The sequence below is a fragment of the Garra rufa genome, chromosome 25 (assembly GCF_049309525.1).
Source record: "Garra rufa chromosome 25, GarRuf1.0, whole genome shotgun sequence".
Lineage (NCBI taxonomy): Eukaryota > Metazoa > Chordata > Actinopteri > Cypriniformes > Cyprinidae > Garra > Garra rufa.
The window spans coordinates 21,212,385-21,225,072 of NC_133385.1; the positions used below are offsets into that span (position 1 = coordinate 21,212,385).

The window sequence follows — 12,688 nt, forward strand, 5'->3', positions numbered from 1 at the left end:
ATTCATTCCTTCTCACAGATCTTAAAAAAATTAAATGATAAAATCAACTCCTTATCATCAGGAGAGCTCATCATTAAGGAAAATTTGTTTGTCCAACTTCTGGGAGGTTTTCAAGAAGTGGAAAGATCATCTTGTTGATACAAAGCCATCCTGTGAGTATATTCAACTATTTTTAATTTGAGTTCATTGTTGTTGTCACTGGTTAAATACATACATACGTAAAAATCATTTTCAGAAGATCAGTTACCTATCTTTGAAAAAAAAAACAAGTAGAGTGAAATGCTGCAGGCGTATTATGAGGTAATAGTTTAGTTTTCAGTAACAAATATGAATGTTTAAAAAAGCACTCAATTTACGATCAATTTACCCCAGACACCAATCCCCCACCACAAAACTCAATTATGGAGACCATAATTGTTTTTGTTAGGTGAATGACAGTCGTTTGGCTCCATCTACTGGAGTAACAATGTACAGTAACATGCAGAAAGAATCTATGGGTGAAAAGTCCCATGCTCTCCCAAGGCAATCAAGTTCGATTACCTGCTTCACTTTATAATGTTATCATTGACCAAAAACACCAAAAACACATCAATTCACTATAGGAGGCCTTTATTCACCCCCTGGAGCCATGTAGAGCACTTTTTTATTATGGATGGATGCACTGTATTGGACTTCTTTTGGACTGTTGAACAGAAGATCATGGTAACCCACTGGTAATGACTAAAGTCATTAAAAACTATTGAGATTTTTGTAAGGTTCTAGATAATAATACTTTCAACGGCTTTGGTAACACTTGAGTCCTTACTAGTGGGTTACCTTGATCTTCACTTTAGAATACGGATCCAAATAATTATCCAAAACCTTACATATACCTCAAAATCTTACAATGATATCAGTCATTACTAGAGAGTTATCATGATCTTCACTTTAGAATATTGATCCAAATAATTAGTAATTCCTTCTGAAATTCTGAAGTCATTACTAGTGGGTTACCATGATCTTTACTTTAGAATCAATTATACATTTAGCATTATTCACATTAATTATGAACCTGTATACAGTAGTTCTTAGTAGTTCTTTGGAAGATATGAAAAAATAGTAGTTACTGATTAGCTTAGAGTGAACTACCACTTTCAACTGAACACTATTACTTACGGATTTGTTAATCAGAATTCTAATTAGCTAATAGTAACTAAGTTAATAGTGTCATTTGTTCCTGTGTTATTCATTAATGACAGAACAATATTCTGAAGTTTTACCAATAATAATAAGAAGAAGAGGATATGAATTGATTAAAAAAATATCAATGTCTTATTGAGATTCGCCATATCATTCTTATCTAACATGAACTTTGTTTGGTGGAGCATGCTACCATGTCAATACATTTCTTAAACTATAAAAGTGTAACAGAACCTCACCCCTTCTCTATATCTTTATATCAGTAAACTGTATAAAATACTGCATTCATGCCATGTCGTAATTACCCTAACTTCAAGATGATGACACATGGTGTTTTATTTAAAGCTGTATCAATGCCTAAATGACGCTTGATCTGTGTGACACTTCATTTGATGATTTTTTCTTTTAAATAATGATGTTTATTCTTAGGTTTTTGTTAACAGTTATGCAAGTTAGGGTTATGCCTTACATCTTATGTTGTTAAATTAGTGTCTTAGTGTCTATATATCCATGACACAGTGCACATTTTAGTACATATATCAGTTTGTAAAAACGTTAATTGTGTCACAGGAATAATCAAACCTAGCATGAGACAACTTCGGATGAACTTGAATTAATCTTTGCTACTGCCTTTTTGTGTTGGTTGTGTCAGTACAGTTTTACTATAAAAGGTAATACATTTAGTTGCTAAATAAAGTTACTCATTAAATGACTCACACAAGACACAGGTTACTGTTTAACAGTTTTATGGTGGTTTTATTGCTGAACAGCTTGGAATGTGACACCCAAAGAACACAGTACAAGAAACATATCGCATCAGTCAAACATTTGAATGCATTGTGTATGATTACACAAAACAAGAAGTTCGTTTTTTTTCTTATGCACATTTTTATATTTGCAGTCAGAAAATGAACGGAGAGGTTCACACTCATTTAGAAAAAAGCATTCGTCCATACATTGATTTGATTGACACCCTGCGGTCAGTTGGCATTCAGAAGGACTTGGCATTACCGACTATTGCAGTGATTGGAGACCAGAGTTCTGGAAAAAGCTCTGTTTTGGAAGCACTGTCTGGAGTTGCGTTACCAAGAGGGAGCGGTGAGGACATATTTAACTCTTCTTTGCTATTGGATATCCATACACACAGTGACCACTTTTAGGTACATCTCTCAAGTATTTCTTTATTGGTTTGAGTTCTGGTGACTGTGGAGGCAGGATGGATCGAGAGATTCATGTTGTGCACTACCAAGTCACCCCAGAAAATAGCTCTGGCAACTTCAGATTGGCTGGTCAGATATTTGCATCAATAAGAAGATGTACTGGTAAACTGAGAGTATTTACAGTTAAATTGTAATTAAAGTATGCTTTCTTTTTGCCATCACCTGCACTGTTATAAAGCACTTGTCACATAATTCTCCACTTTCAGTTTTTCTTTTGATTGCTAACTCAACTGTGTTGGCTGTAGGAATTGTCACCAGATGTCCATTAGAGTTGAGGCTGAAAAAGGTACCAGGAGTCAAGTGGAAGGCTGTTTTAACTTACAACAAGAAAGATACATCTGTGAATTCCTCAGGTTAGTAGTACTGCTTGCAATGTCTTTTGTTTTCTTAATCAGAAGGGTTTCTTTCAGCTGGATCACTTTTACAACTGGATTAAAATCACGTTTTGTTGCAGGTCCTATTAAAGCCAGCAAACTGGGGAGTGGAAAGGCAGCACAGTTATCTCACAATGAGGAGAAATTTGAATTTACAGATCCTTCATTAGTTGAAAAACATGTTGCAGAAGGTTAGTAAAACTGCTGGTAATCAGTGTTACTGGTATACATAATAAAATGAAGTCAAAATTGTTTTGGGAATAAATTCATTATCCCTGCAAACATGCATGCACTGGCCCTTTATAGGCCCTCTTACATCTGCCTGCAAAACCGGAGGCTGCATTTTTAGGACCGCATTATAGGACCCTAGGTTTTTAGTGACAACGCCACCTACCGAATTAGAGGACCAGCGAAGATGGATAACTATCAGAGTGTGAGTATTAAATGTGAATCAAATTTTATTTGTTTAACATTAAAAATAATGCATGTGATGCATTTCATTGGAAAGTTAATGTAGCCAACGTGATGGTGATTTGTTAAATAGTCTTGAATGCATAGCCATCATATATTAGCCTCTTATGCTGTAAAATGAATTGTTAGCACATTCATTTAACAAAACTGTTGCATGATAAGCCTGTGTTGACTTATTGACAGCACAATAAACTGTAGCATGTTCGTTCTAAAAGCTTGTTAATTACTCATTGTTTTTCCATTTTAATTCAGTTAAAATAATCGTAATTTTTTAACTGTCATGTGCTCACAGCTTGTATAACGTTACCCCACAATACATGTTATCAGTAGCCTACATCTCTTCATTTTGACATGATTTTATAATGTTGGTTGAGACATATGAAATTTTAATAGTGAGACATAACAGAGAGGCCATAATAATTGACTGTTAAAATACCACATGTTAGATTGTTCATATAGCTATTTACATTTCGGCTACGTTCCTATAGCCTGTACTGATATGTTTTGGCTTCGTTCAGACCTGTGTATATTTCAATTAATAATTTTCTTTTGATAGGTCATCATATACGGTCTGGCTGGGCTTCAGAATTTGTCTCTGCAGGATGCTGAGCAGGCCTTCCTCTCTGGTCCTGATTAGGTAAGAGTAGAAAATGGAATTGTTTTTATGCAATGTCCAATGTATCCTTCTTTAAGCGTTAACAGTATGTCTGTTAACCTAACAGTGATTATGTTCTCCTAAATATATATAGATATATTATATATTTAAAATATATTTATTTAAATATATATACAGATAATATTAGAGAAATACAGATAATATTGGAGAAATCAGTAATGCTGAAATGCTTCAATATGAACAGCAGGTGTCACTGTCATCTTTGAAAAAATCTAAATTATCTAGCTTTGTTCTTAGTTATTACTGAGGTTATTTTATCTAAATTTATAGTGATTATGTTATCCTAAATATATATAAATAAATATAAGGTCAGGAAAAGTCATGTCAGTCATATGTTATTTCTATTCAGATTTATTGCATCTCTCTATCTATTGCATTTTTTTCTCAGTTCAGATGGGCTTTATTGACAGGTTTTAAGAACCTTTGTTCCTACAACATCAAAATAAATTTTTTTCCCAAATCTTTAAACCGTATGCAATAATAGTATTATGAACATTAATTGGTATGAAGATTAATATTATTTTTGTATCGTATATGTGTGTGCACTCTGTGGTAACTAAGATCTTTTAAATATGAAATTTAAAATTAGAGAGTAGAACATGTTCAACTAAATGTTCCTTATTTCATTCACTTCTCTTTCTCTCTCTTAGGAGTCACTGAAGATGTTGTCCATGAAGTTCTATCTACGTGGTTCACGTCATGAACAAATTTGTTTTTGTGTGTCTTCAAGTTCAGTTGTAATATATTATTTTATAAAATATACACAATCTTAAACCTACTCCCAGAGTCATCATTGTCTTCCCTCTGTACTTGAAAATGTGGTCAATTTAGTGACTGAGAAGACTTTAACATGATTCCTTGTTTATTTTACTTGAGTTATTATATTATTGTCACAGTTCTGTCTGTTTATGTCTTTGGTTTCGCCCATTGTCTCCCCCTGTTGATCTGTGTCATTTTGGTTTAGCCCCATCATCTGTGTCATCACCATCACCTGTGTCTTAGTAATTAGTCTGTCTTTATAAGTCTGTTTGTTTCTTGAGTTCTCTGTCAGTCGTTAAATGTTGTGAATAGTGTGTGGATTATCTTGCCTGTTCCTGAGTGTCCCAGCCTGTTCATCTGAAGATTATATTAAATATTAATGTTTATTGTTTACCTCGTCTCTCGTCTCGTCCATCCAGCACGTATCGTTACAGGAACGACCGACCAAAAAAGTTTACCCGGCACTTTCCCCTGCGTTTATTTTCCGTCTTTTTTCCCTCAGTGTTTTGTTTTTTATTGTTTGATCGATTATGGACCCTACTGTTCGTCTCATCCTCCTGAGGCAGGAGGAACGCTCTCTTGAGGACCATACACGTGAGTTCATCTCCCTGGCAGAACATTTCCACTTCCCGGCTAGCAGCCTATGCATCTACTACCACCTGGGACTGAATTCCACCACCAAGGCGCTGCTATCCGGGGAGGGTCCTCAAGAGAGCCTGCCGGATTTCATCGAGTGGGTGCTGGCGTCCTGCCAATCTTCCTGGACTGTCGGCGTCGTCGAGGAGGACGTCAGCCCCACTCACGACCCAGAACCCAGCCAACCATCACCCCGACAAGCGGAGTTACAGCCCGAGCCCACCGCAGATGGAGTGCCAGAGCCGAGAGCGACAGAGCCTGACCCATCTGACCAGGTGCGAGAGCCGGCATCAACATCCGTGACGGTGGATTGTCACGTGGAGCAAGAGAGGGCGATAGAGAGCCCTGCCCACTGCACCACCGCTGAGGGTGAGCTTGGATCTAATTCTGGGGATTTAATAGACTTCTTCTCGGATCTTGCCCTAGACAACTCATGTGACTTAATTGACTTTTTCTCTGAGCCACTGACCTGTATAGACTTCCCTCCCACCCGCCCTCGTCTGTCTGAATCTGCCTGGTCCCCGCTGGTTCCGCCCAGCCGTCCTGAGTTCCCGCTGGTTCCGCCCAGCCGTCCTGAGTTCCCGCTGGTTCCGCCCAGCAGTCCTGAGTTCCCGCTGGTTCCGCCCAGCAGTCCTGAGTTCCCGCTGGTTCCGCCCAGCCGCCCCAAGTCTCCCAGGTCAGCAGTCAGTCCCCCAGCTCACCCTCAGCCCACCACCTGTGCAGTGGGCTCGCCGCGGGACTGCCAGCTTCCATCGGCGTCTCGGCTGGAGGATTCCTCAGCTCCGCCTCCAGCCTCCGAGTCCTGGACTCCGCCTCGGCCCTTCGACCCCGCGGTTCCACCACGGCTCTCGACGCCCTCCTCTTCACCGTCGCCCATCAATCCACCAGCTCCACCGGGCTCCATCGTCTTTCCGGCTCCGCCCTGGTCAGTCGTCACCCCATCGGCTCCTCAGGACTCTGCTCCTCCGGCTGTGCCTCGTCGCGCCGTCCCAACGGCTCCTTGGGACTCCTCCTTCCTGCGGGCACAGCCTCCATCCTCTGTCGCTCCGCCGCGGATCTCCGGGACTCCGCCTCGGGCGCCAGAGCCTGCTCCACCTTGGCCCTTTGGATCCTCGGCGTCACCCCGGATCATCGGCTCTCCGTCTTCGCCTCGGGCTCCTTATCCATCTGCTCCGCCTCTGTCGGTCGGCCCCATGGAGTCGGCACGCCTTCGTCCACCATGGTTCCTCCCTCCGTCGGCTCCACAGTGGGCCGTCATTATGGCTGTGGTCTGGGTCTGTTCCTCCTGCCCTGGATCCCTCCTGTCTCCTCCCTGGCTCCTCCCTCCGTCGTCGCCCCCTTGGACTGTCTGTTCTGCCACCTGGACTTTTGTTTTGGTCCCCCTCCTGGCATCGCGTCCTCCGCCGACGCCTCCTCCAGTGACTCTGTTGTTTTGTTTTCTTGCCCCTCTTGTTCATTTTTGTTTGTTCTTTCTACGGCGCGAGGACGCGCCTTTTCGGAGGGGGGCGTAATGTCACAGTTCTGTCTGTTTATGTCTTTGGTTTCGCCCATTGTCTCCCCCTGTTGATCTGTGTCATTTTGGTTTAGCCCCATCATCTGTGTCATCACCATCACCTGTGTCTTAGTAATTAGTCTGTCTTTATAAGTCTGTTTGTTTCTTGAGTTCTCTGTCGGTCGTTAAATGTTGTGAATAGTGTGTGGATTATCTTGCCTGTTCCTGAGTGTCCCAGCCTGTTCATCTGAAGATTATATTAAATATTAATGTTTATTGTTTACCTCGTCTCGTCCATCCAGCACGTATCGTTACAATTATGCTGCTTAGATCCAATAACATCCCTAGGAACCAGGTTTGATTGCAATAAAGAAAGTAGCATTTGGGTGTAATAAAACTCAAACTCTAATGTAGTTCAAACTGGGTGGAAATACTGCCTTGGTGGCACATTTTTGGTCCTCCAAAACTAGGGTCCTGCGGTTCTCTGACTTGGTGGGTGGCGCTGTCACAAACTGGGGTCCTAGAAATGCGGTCCTGAAAGTGCAGCCTCCGGGACTGCAGACAGATAATATTGCCCGGTGGGCTGCCAGTGCCTATACAGGGCCCACACTATTAACCTACAACAATACATCTGTTTCACTTTAAATACTTTTCAGCTACTAAAACTTAAGTTTACTTTAGTTACTATAACTTAATCAAGAATTTCTTCTCTTCTGTGTCAGTCAGTCAGTCTCTTGGTGCTGCAGACACACAAAAAAACTATCCCTTGAAGTACAATAGCCTCTTGACAATAGCTTGTTTTTTCACCGTTTCTCTCTTTTCTTGGCAGATGTTTGACAGTATTTCTGAACTGGCTAAGAACCATGTATGTCAATGAAACGTACTAAAGAGGAGCTTCAGGCTCTAAGATGAATCTATCTTTATTCACACTGCTTTAAAGGACCTTTTTTTTCCTATTAAACATAGTTAAATTTGCAGTTTGTTTTCTACAGCCCAGGATGAACTGGCAGGAAGAGGCGTAGGAATATCTGATGAGCTCATCACTTTAGAGGTCATGTCACCAGATGTATGTGACCTTACTCTGATCGATCTACCTGGAATCGCCCGAGTCCCAGTAGAAGGACAACCAGAGGATATTGGAAAACAGGTGAGTCCTATAATCAGAACGTGCACTTCATATTTACTATCAATCCAATTTTAAAACTATGTCTATTTCTTGTAGATAAAACGGCTGATCATGAAATATATTAAAAAATGTGAGACTGTAAACCTGGTTGTGGTCCCTTGTAACACTGACATTGCAACAACAGAAGCCTTACAAATGGCACAAGAAGTAGATCCTGAGGGCATAAGGACTATCGGTAATGATGCAGATGATCTGCACAACATCTAATATCTCACCAAATATCTTACGGCATGTTTGTCAGCAAATGGACCATTATAAAATAGCTATTTTTAATTTTTACAGCCATTTTGACCAAGCCAGACCTCATAGACAAGGGAACCGAGAAGAACATTCTGAAAATAGTCAACAACGAAGTGATTCCTCTCCGCAAAGGTTACATCATGGTGAAGTGTAGAGGACAACAGCAGATCAATGATGAAATTCCTCTGGAGGAGGCGGCACAAATGGAGAGAGATTTCTTCCAAAACCATGACTATTTCAGGTTACATACTGAACAGAATAATTAAGTTTTTGCACGTATTAATTTCTCAATTTAAAATAATTTAGATTTTTTTTTAACTCATAAAGTAAAAATGTTAGGGTGGTACAGAAAAAGAAAAAATGATGGTTACACTGTGCTATTAAATTAAATGACAACTGACTGTGCAATCACACCATTGTAAAAGTTTGCCTCTGCTAATGCATCCTAAAATGGCTTTATTCATGTGTTTTTTTTTTAAATGCGCGTTTGGCCATTATTTATTTATTTGAAGAAAATCTGTTTATTAAGCTAGAGTATATAAACTAAAATAAGCCACGTGTAACAAGTGCTCATCTTATTTGACAGATGCCTTTTGGAAGAGAATAAAGCAACTATTAAATGTCTTGCCGTCAAACTGACTCAGGATCTTGTTGAACATATCAAAGTAAGTTTCTCAAATTTCATAAATTTAGTAAACTGTACTTTATGGCAGGATGGACTGAGCTACTATGATAAAATTGTATCTTGCTTATCTTTGTCAGAAATCACTTCCACAGCTCAATGAGCAGATAAAAAAGCAGTTGTGGACTGTGAAGAGAGAACTTAAGGTCTGTGAGGATGGACCACCAGATGACCTTGAGGGAGCCAAGGAATTCCTTATTAAAGTAGGACCTCAAGACATCAAGTCTTCTGAGAATTATCATAGGGGTCCATATATATATATTCTATTATTGTATTATTATAAATTAGCACTAAAATTGATCGACTTAGAATTCAGAGAAAAAATTCTAAATTACAAATGTCAATTCTGACAAGTAGATTGCATTTGTAATTAAATTTTTTTTTACAAGCATAGCTCATTTTGATTTAATTTGTCTTCTGTCCCCCTAAAAAGCTGTCTGTTTAGATAACACCTTCCCAACAAATCCTGTATAATGATAATGTAATAGGCTCATGAAACAAATACAATTTTTTCTCACAGACCTTAAACAGATTCAACGAGCAAATCAAGTCCCTATTATCAGGAGAGCAGATGGCTGAGAAAACTATGTTTGCCCAGCTTCGTGCTGAATTCAAGAAGTGGAATGATCGTCTTAACAGTACAAAGACATCCTGTGAGTATATTTATTTTACATTTAAGAAGCACAATAATTCACTGTTCTTTAATCAGAGTTCTAGGTTGGTTCATTTCATAAATCCATCTTAATTCCAAACAAGTTAACAATGCAAAAGAGTTGAGTGAGAAAAACAGAGGGAGGGAACTGCTTGGCTTCAGCAACTACAGATTGTTTGAGAAGATTCTGCAGGACCATGTGGCTAAACTTAAAGATCCAGCCATTGATTTACTCAATGCCATAAAAGGTACTGTGGAAATCCTCCATTATAAAACCAAAAAATTAGATCACCAACTAAACGACTAATAGTTTTAGCACATCTGAATCGTGGGACATATGTGGCTATTTGTCATTTTGGTTATTTGTATTTCTTCTGAAGACATCGTCATCAAGCAATTCACTGACGTGGTGAGTGAGTGTTTCTGGAACTACCATGTACTTCAGATCACCGTTAAGGTAAATAATGCCCCTCATTTGCTCCTTAAATATTGCAGAAATTGTAAATCCAGTTTGATCAAGTTCTCTATCCTTTGTCCTTTTTTACTTGATTCTTTGTAGGACAAAATCCACAACATTCAGTTAACCCAACTAGAAAAGGCTGAGGAGAGAATCTCAGAGCAGTTTGAAATGGAAAACAGGATCTACACTCAAGATCCCATCTTCCTGAAAATCTTGAGTGAGATTACAAGCAAGCCTTTTTCAGAAAAGGAGTTACCTGTCGTAGACAAACAATGCAGTTACAGGCAAATGCTAGAGGCATATTATGAGGTAGATCTTAGATTTCAATAACAAATTGCACTGTGCTTGTGGTGTGAGGACGTAACTTATCTACTCGTTTCCTTTCAGATTGTGGTGCAGAGGATGGCTGATCAACTGCCCTTGATGGTCACCTTTTACATGTTGCAGGAGACTGCTCAGCTCTTGTCTACTAACATAATGAAATTATTGGAAAAGCCAGATGTGCACGAGCTTCTGTCTGAGAACTCTGACGTCAGCAGAAGACGCAAAGACCTAAGAGCTCGTTTGAAACGTATGACTGCTGCTGAAGCAGCAATCAGCAATTTCTTTAATGACTAGAGAATATATCTGAAAATACATCTAATGTGTCTTCCATCCATTTTCCTCACTTGTTCAAGGATTGCAGGATTTGACAACTTAACCTATAACCAAAGTTCTTAGCATAATACTTGTAGATTTTTATAATATATACATAAATAAACCTGCTTCTTATGCTAATTGATTTTTTTCAGGTTGTTTACCAAAGCAGTACATTTTGTTTCCTAAATTAACTGAAAGTACTGTATCAGTCCGTTAATTACAGTACATTATTTTCTTACTACTTTGTGATCTGATCAAAATTAAAATTGCTCTTTCCTTATTGATTGACCTGCTTGTTTGTTTGTTTGTTGGTTTTTTAGAATAATAATATTAGGTGAAAAGCCAATAAACATGTATCCAATGTATCCAATGAACTGCTACAGGTAGTGTTCTACATGACAAACTAGATTTAACATAACATAACTTTTTGGCTAATAAAAAATAATAATTGTAATCTTTTGAGGCCAGTGAAAATTATGGCAAGGCAAGTAAAAGACTGTGTACAGCATGTATTTTTTCCACATTCATTTCACACTTATCTAGTACAAATAAGTAAAATGTATACTTTTTTCTTAATTTACCCCCCAAAAATGGAAGTGACAATTCTGAGAAAAAAAGTCTGAATCACGAGATGTAAACTCACAATTGCAAGAAAAAAAGTCACAATTACCTTTTTTTTTTAGTTCAATGGCAGAAATCTGATAACTGTCTCAACAATGTAAAAAATGACAAAACCAAACAAATCCAACATGGTTTAGATCCGGTTCGGTGGGCTCACAAAGCTCAATATAAATTTTCTTTGTCAACTTAGAGTTTAAAACAGAGTTGTGATTAACTCCGGAGTGCATGCACTTGAAAGTGTGATGTATGCAGCAAACAGCCAATCACATGGAACGCAAAAAGCAAAGGTCTCCTTTTCCCAGTCTTTAGGACTAGTCATCATTTTTAAAATCCAGCTAGATAAAAATACAAATTAGTTGAATCCAAAAAAATTAGGCTGCCTGGCTACCTGCTAGTTGGTCATACTGTTTCTTAAAGGATTAGTTCACTTCCAGAACAAAAATGTACAGATAATTTATTCACCGATTTGCCATCCAAGATGTCTTTCTTTCCTCAGTAGTAAAGAAATTATGTTTCTTGAGGAAAACATTTCAGGAATTATCTCCAAATAGTGGACTTCAATGGTGCCCCCACGTTTGAACTTTCAATATGGAGTTTAAATGAAGCTTCAAAAGGCTCTAAACAATCCCAGCCGAGAAAGAAGGGTCTTACCTAGTGAAACGATCTGTCATTTTCAAAAAAAGAAATTGACAATTTATACACTTTTAACCTCAAATGCTCATCTTATCTTGTCTCTGCATTGAGCATGCATAGTCTGTGTAATCCGGGTCAATACGGTTAGGGTATGTCAAAAAACTTCTTCTTCAACAAAATCGTCCAACATCGCTCTTTTACCCCTATTTTTTTTTTTTTTTTTTGGTAAAAAGGCGTTTGATCTTTTTTGCATGTTCACTTTGTAAACACTGGGTCAGGACTTCTGCAGCAATGTAGGACGATTTTGAAGTTGGGGAGGAAAACAAGATGGGAGTTTTTCAACATACCCTAACTGTCTTGAACCGGAGTTGACGCAGACAAGCATTTGAGGTTAGAAAGTACATAAATAGTGAATTTGTTTAGAAAATGACTGATAGATTCGCTAAAGACCCTTCTTCCTCGGCTGGGATCATTTAGAGCCCTTTAAAGCTGCATTTAAACTGCATTTTGGATGTTCAAACTCGGGGGCACCATAGAAGTCCATTATATGGAGAGAAATCCTAAAATGTTTTCCTCAAGAAACATAATTTCTTATCGACTGAAGAAAGAAAGACATGAACATCTTGGATGACAAGGGGTGAATAAATTATAATTATTATTATTATGTTTGTTCTAAAAGTGAACTACTCCTTTAAGACAGATCAACTGGCCACAGGTAATAAACAAAATATCTGAATAATGCCATGTTAACTGACATAGTATTTATTA

The 12,688-nt window shown here is 38.6% G+C and overlaps 2 protein-coding genes across 2 annotated transcripts; both read left to right on the forward strand.

The window, feature by feature from the left end:
* Positions 1–2,080: 2,080 nt before the first annotated feature.
* LOC141301597 (interferon-induced GTP-binding protein Mx3-like) lies at positions 2,081–10,946 on the forward strand. The gene is made up of 13 exons (XM_073831797.1): positions 2,081–2,277; positions 2,645–2,752; positions 2,854–2,964; positions 7,800–7,954; positions 8,030–8,168; positions 8,276–8,474; positions 8,820–8,898; positions 8,996–9,118; positions 9,436–9,568; positions 9,672–9,815; positions 9,948–10,024; positions 10,127–10,336; positions 10,415–10,946. Exons 1-13 carry the CDS (start codon positions 2,088–2,090, stop codon positions 10,643–10,645), a joined length of 1,899 nt encoding a protein of 632 aa, XP_073687898.1. The 5' UTR covers positions 2,081–2,087; the 3' UTR covers positions 10,646–10,946.
* Positions 3,139–7,790, forward strand: LOC141301599 (uncharacterized). The gene is made up of 3 exons (XM_073831799.1): positions 3,139–3,206; positions 3,801–3,881; positions 4,571–7,790. The coding sequence occupies exon 3, from the start codon at positions 5,210–5,212 to the stop codon at positions 6,824–6,826; it is 1,617 nt and encodes a 538-aa protein (XP_073687900.1). The 5' UTR covers positions 3,139–3,206; positions 3,801–3,881; positions 4,571–5,209; the 3' UTR covers positions 6,827–7,790.
* Positions 10,947–12,688: the final 1,742 nt, after the last annotated feature.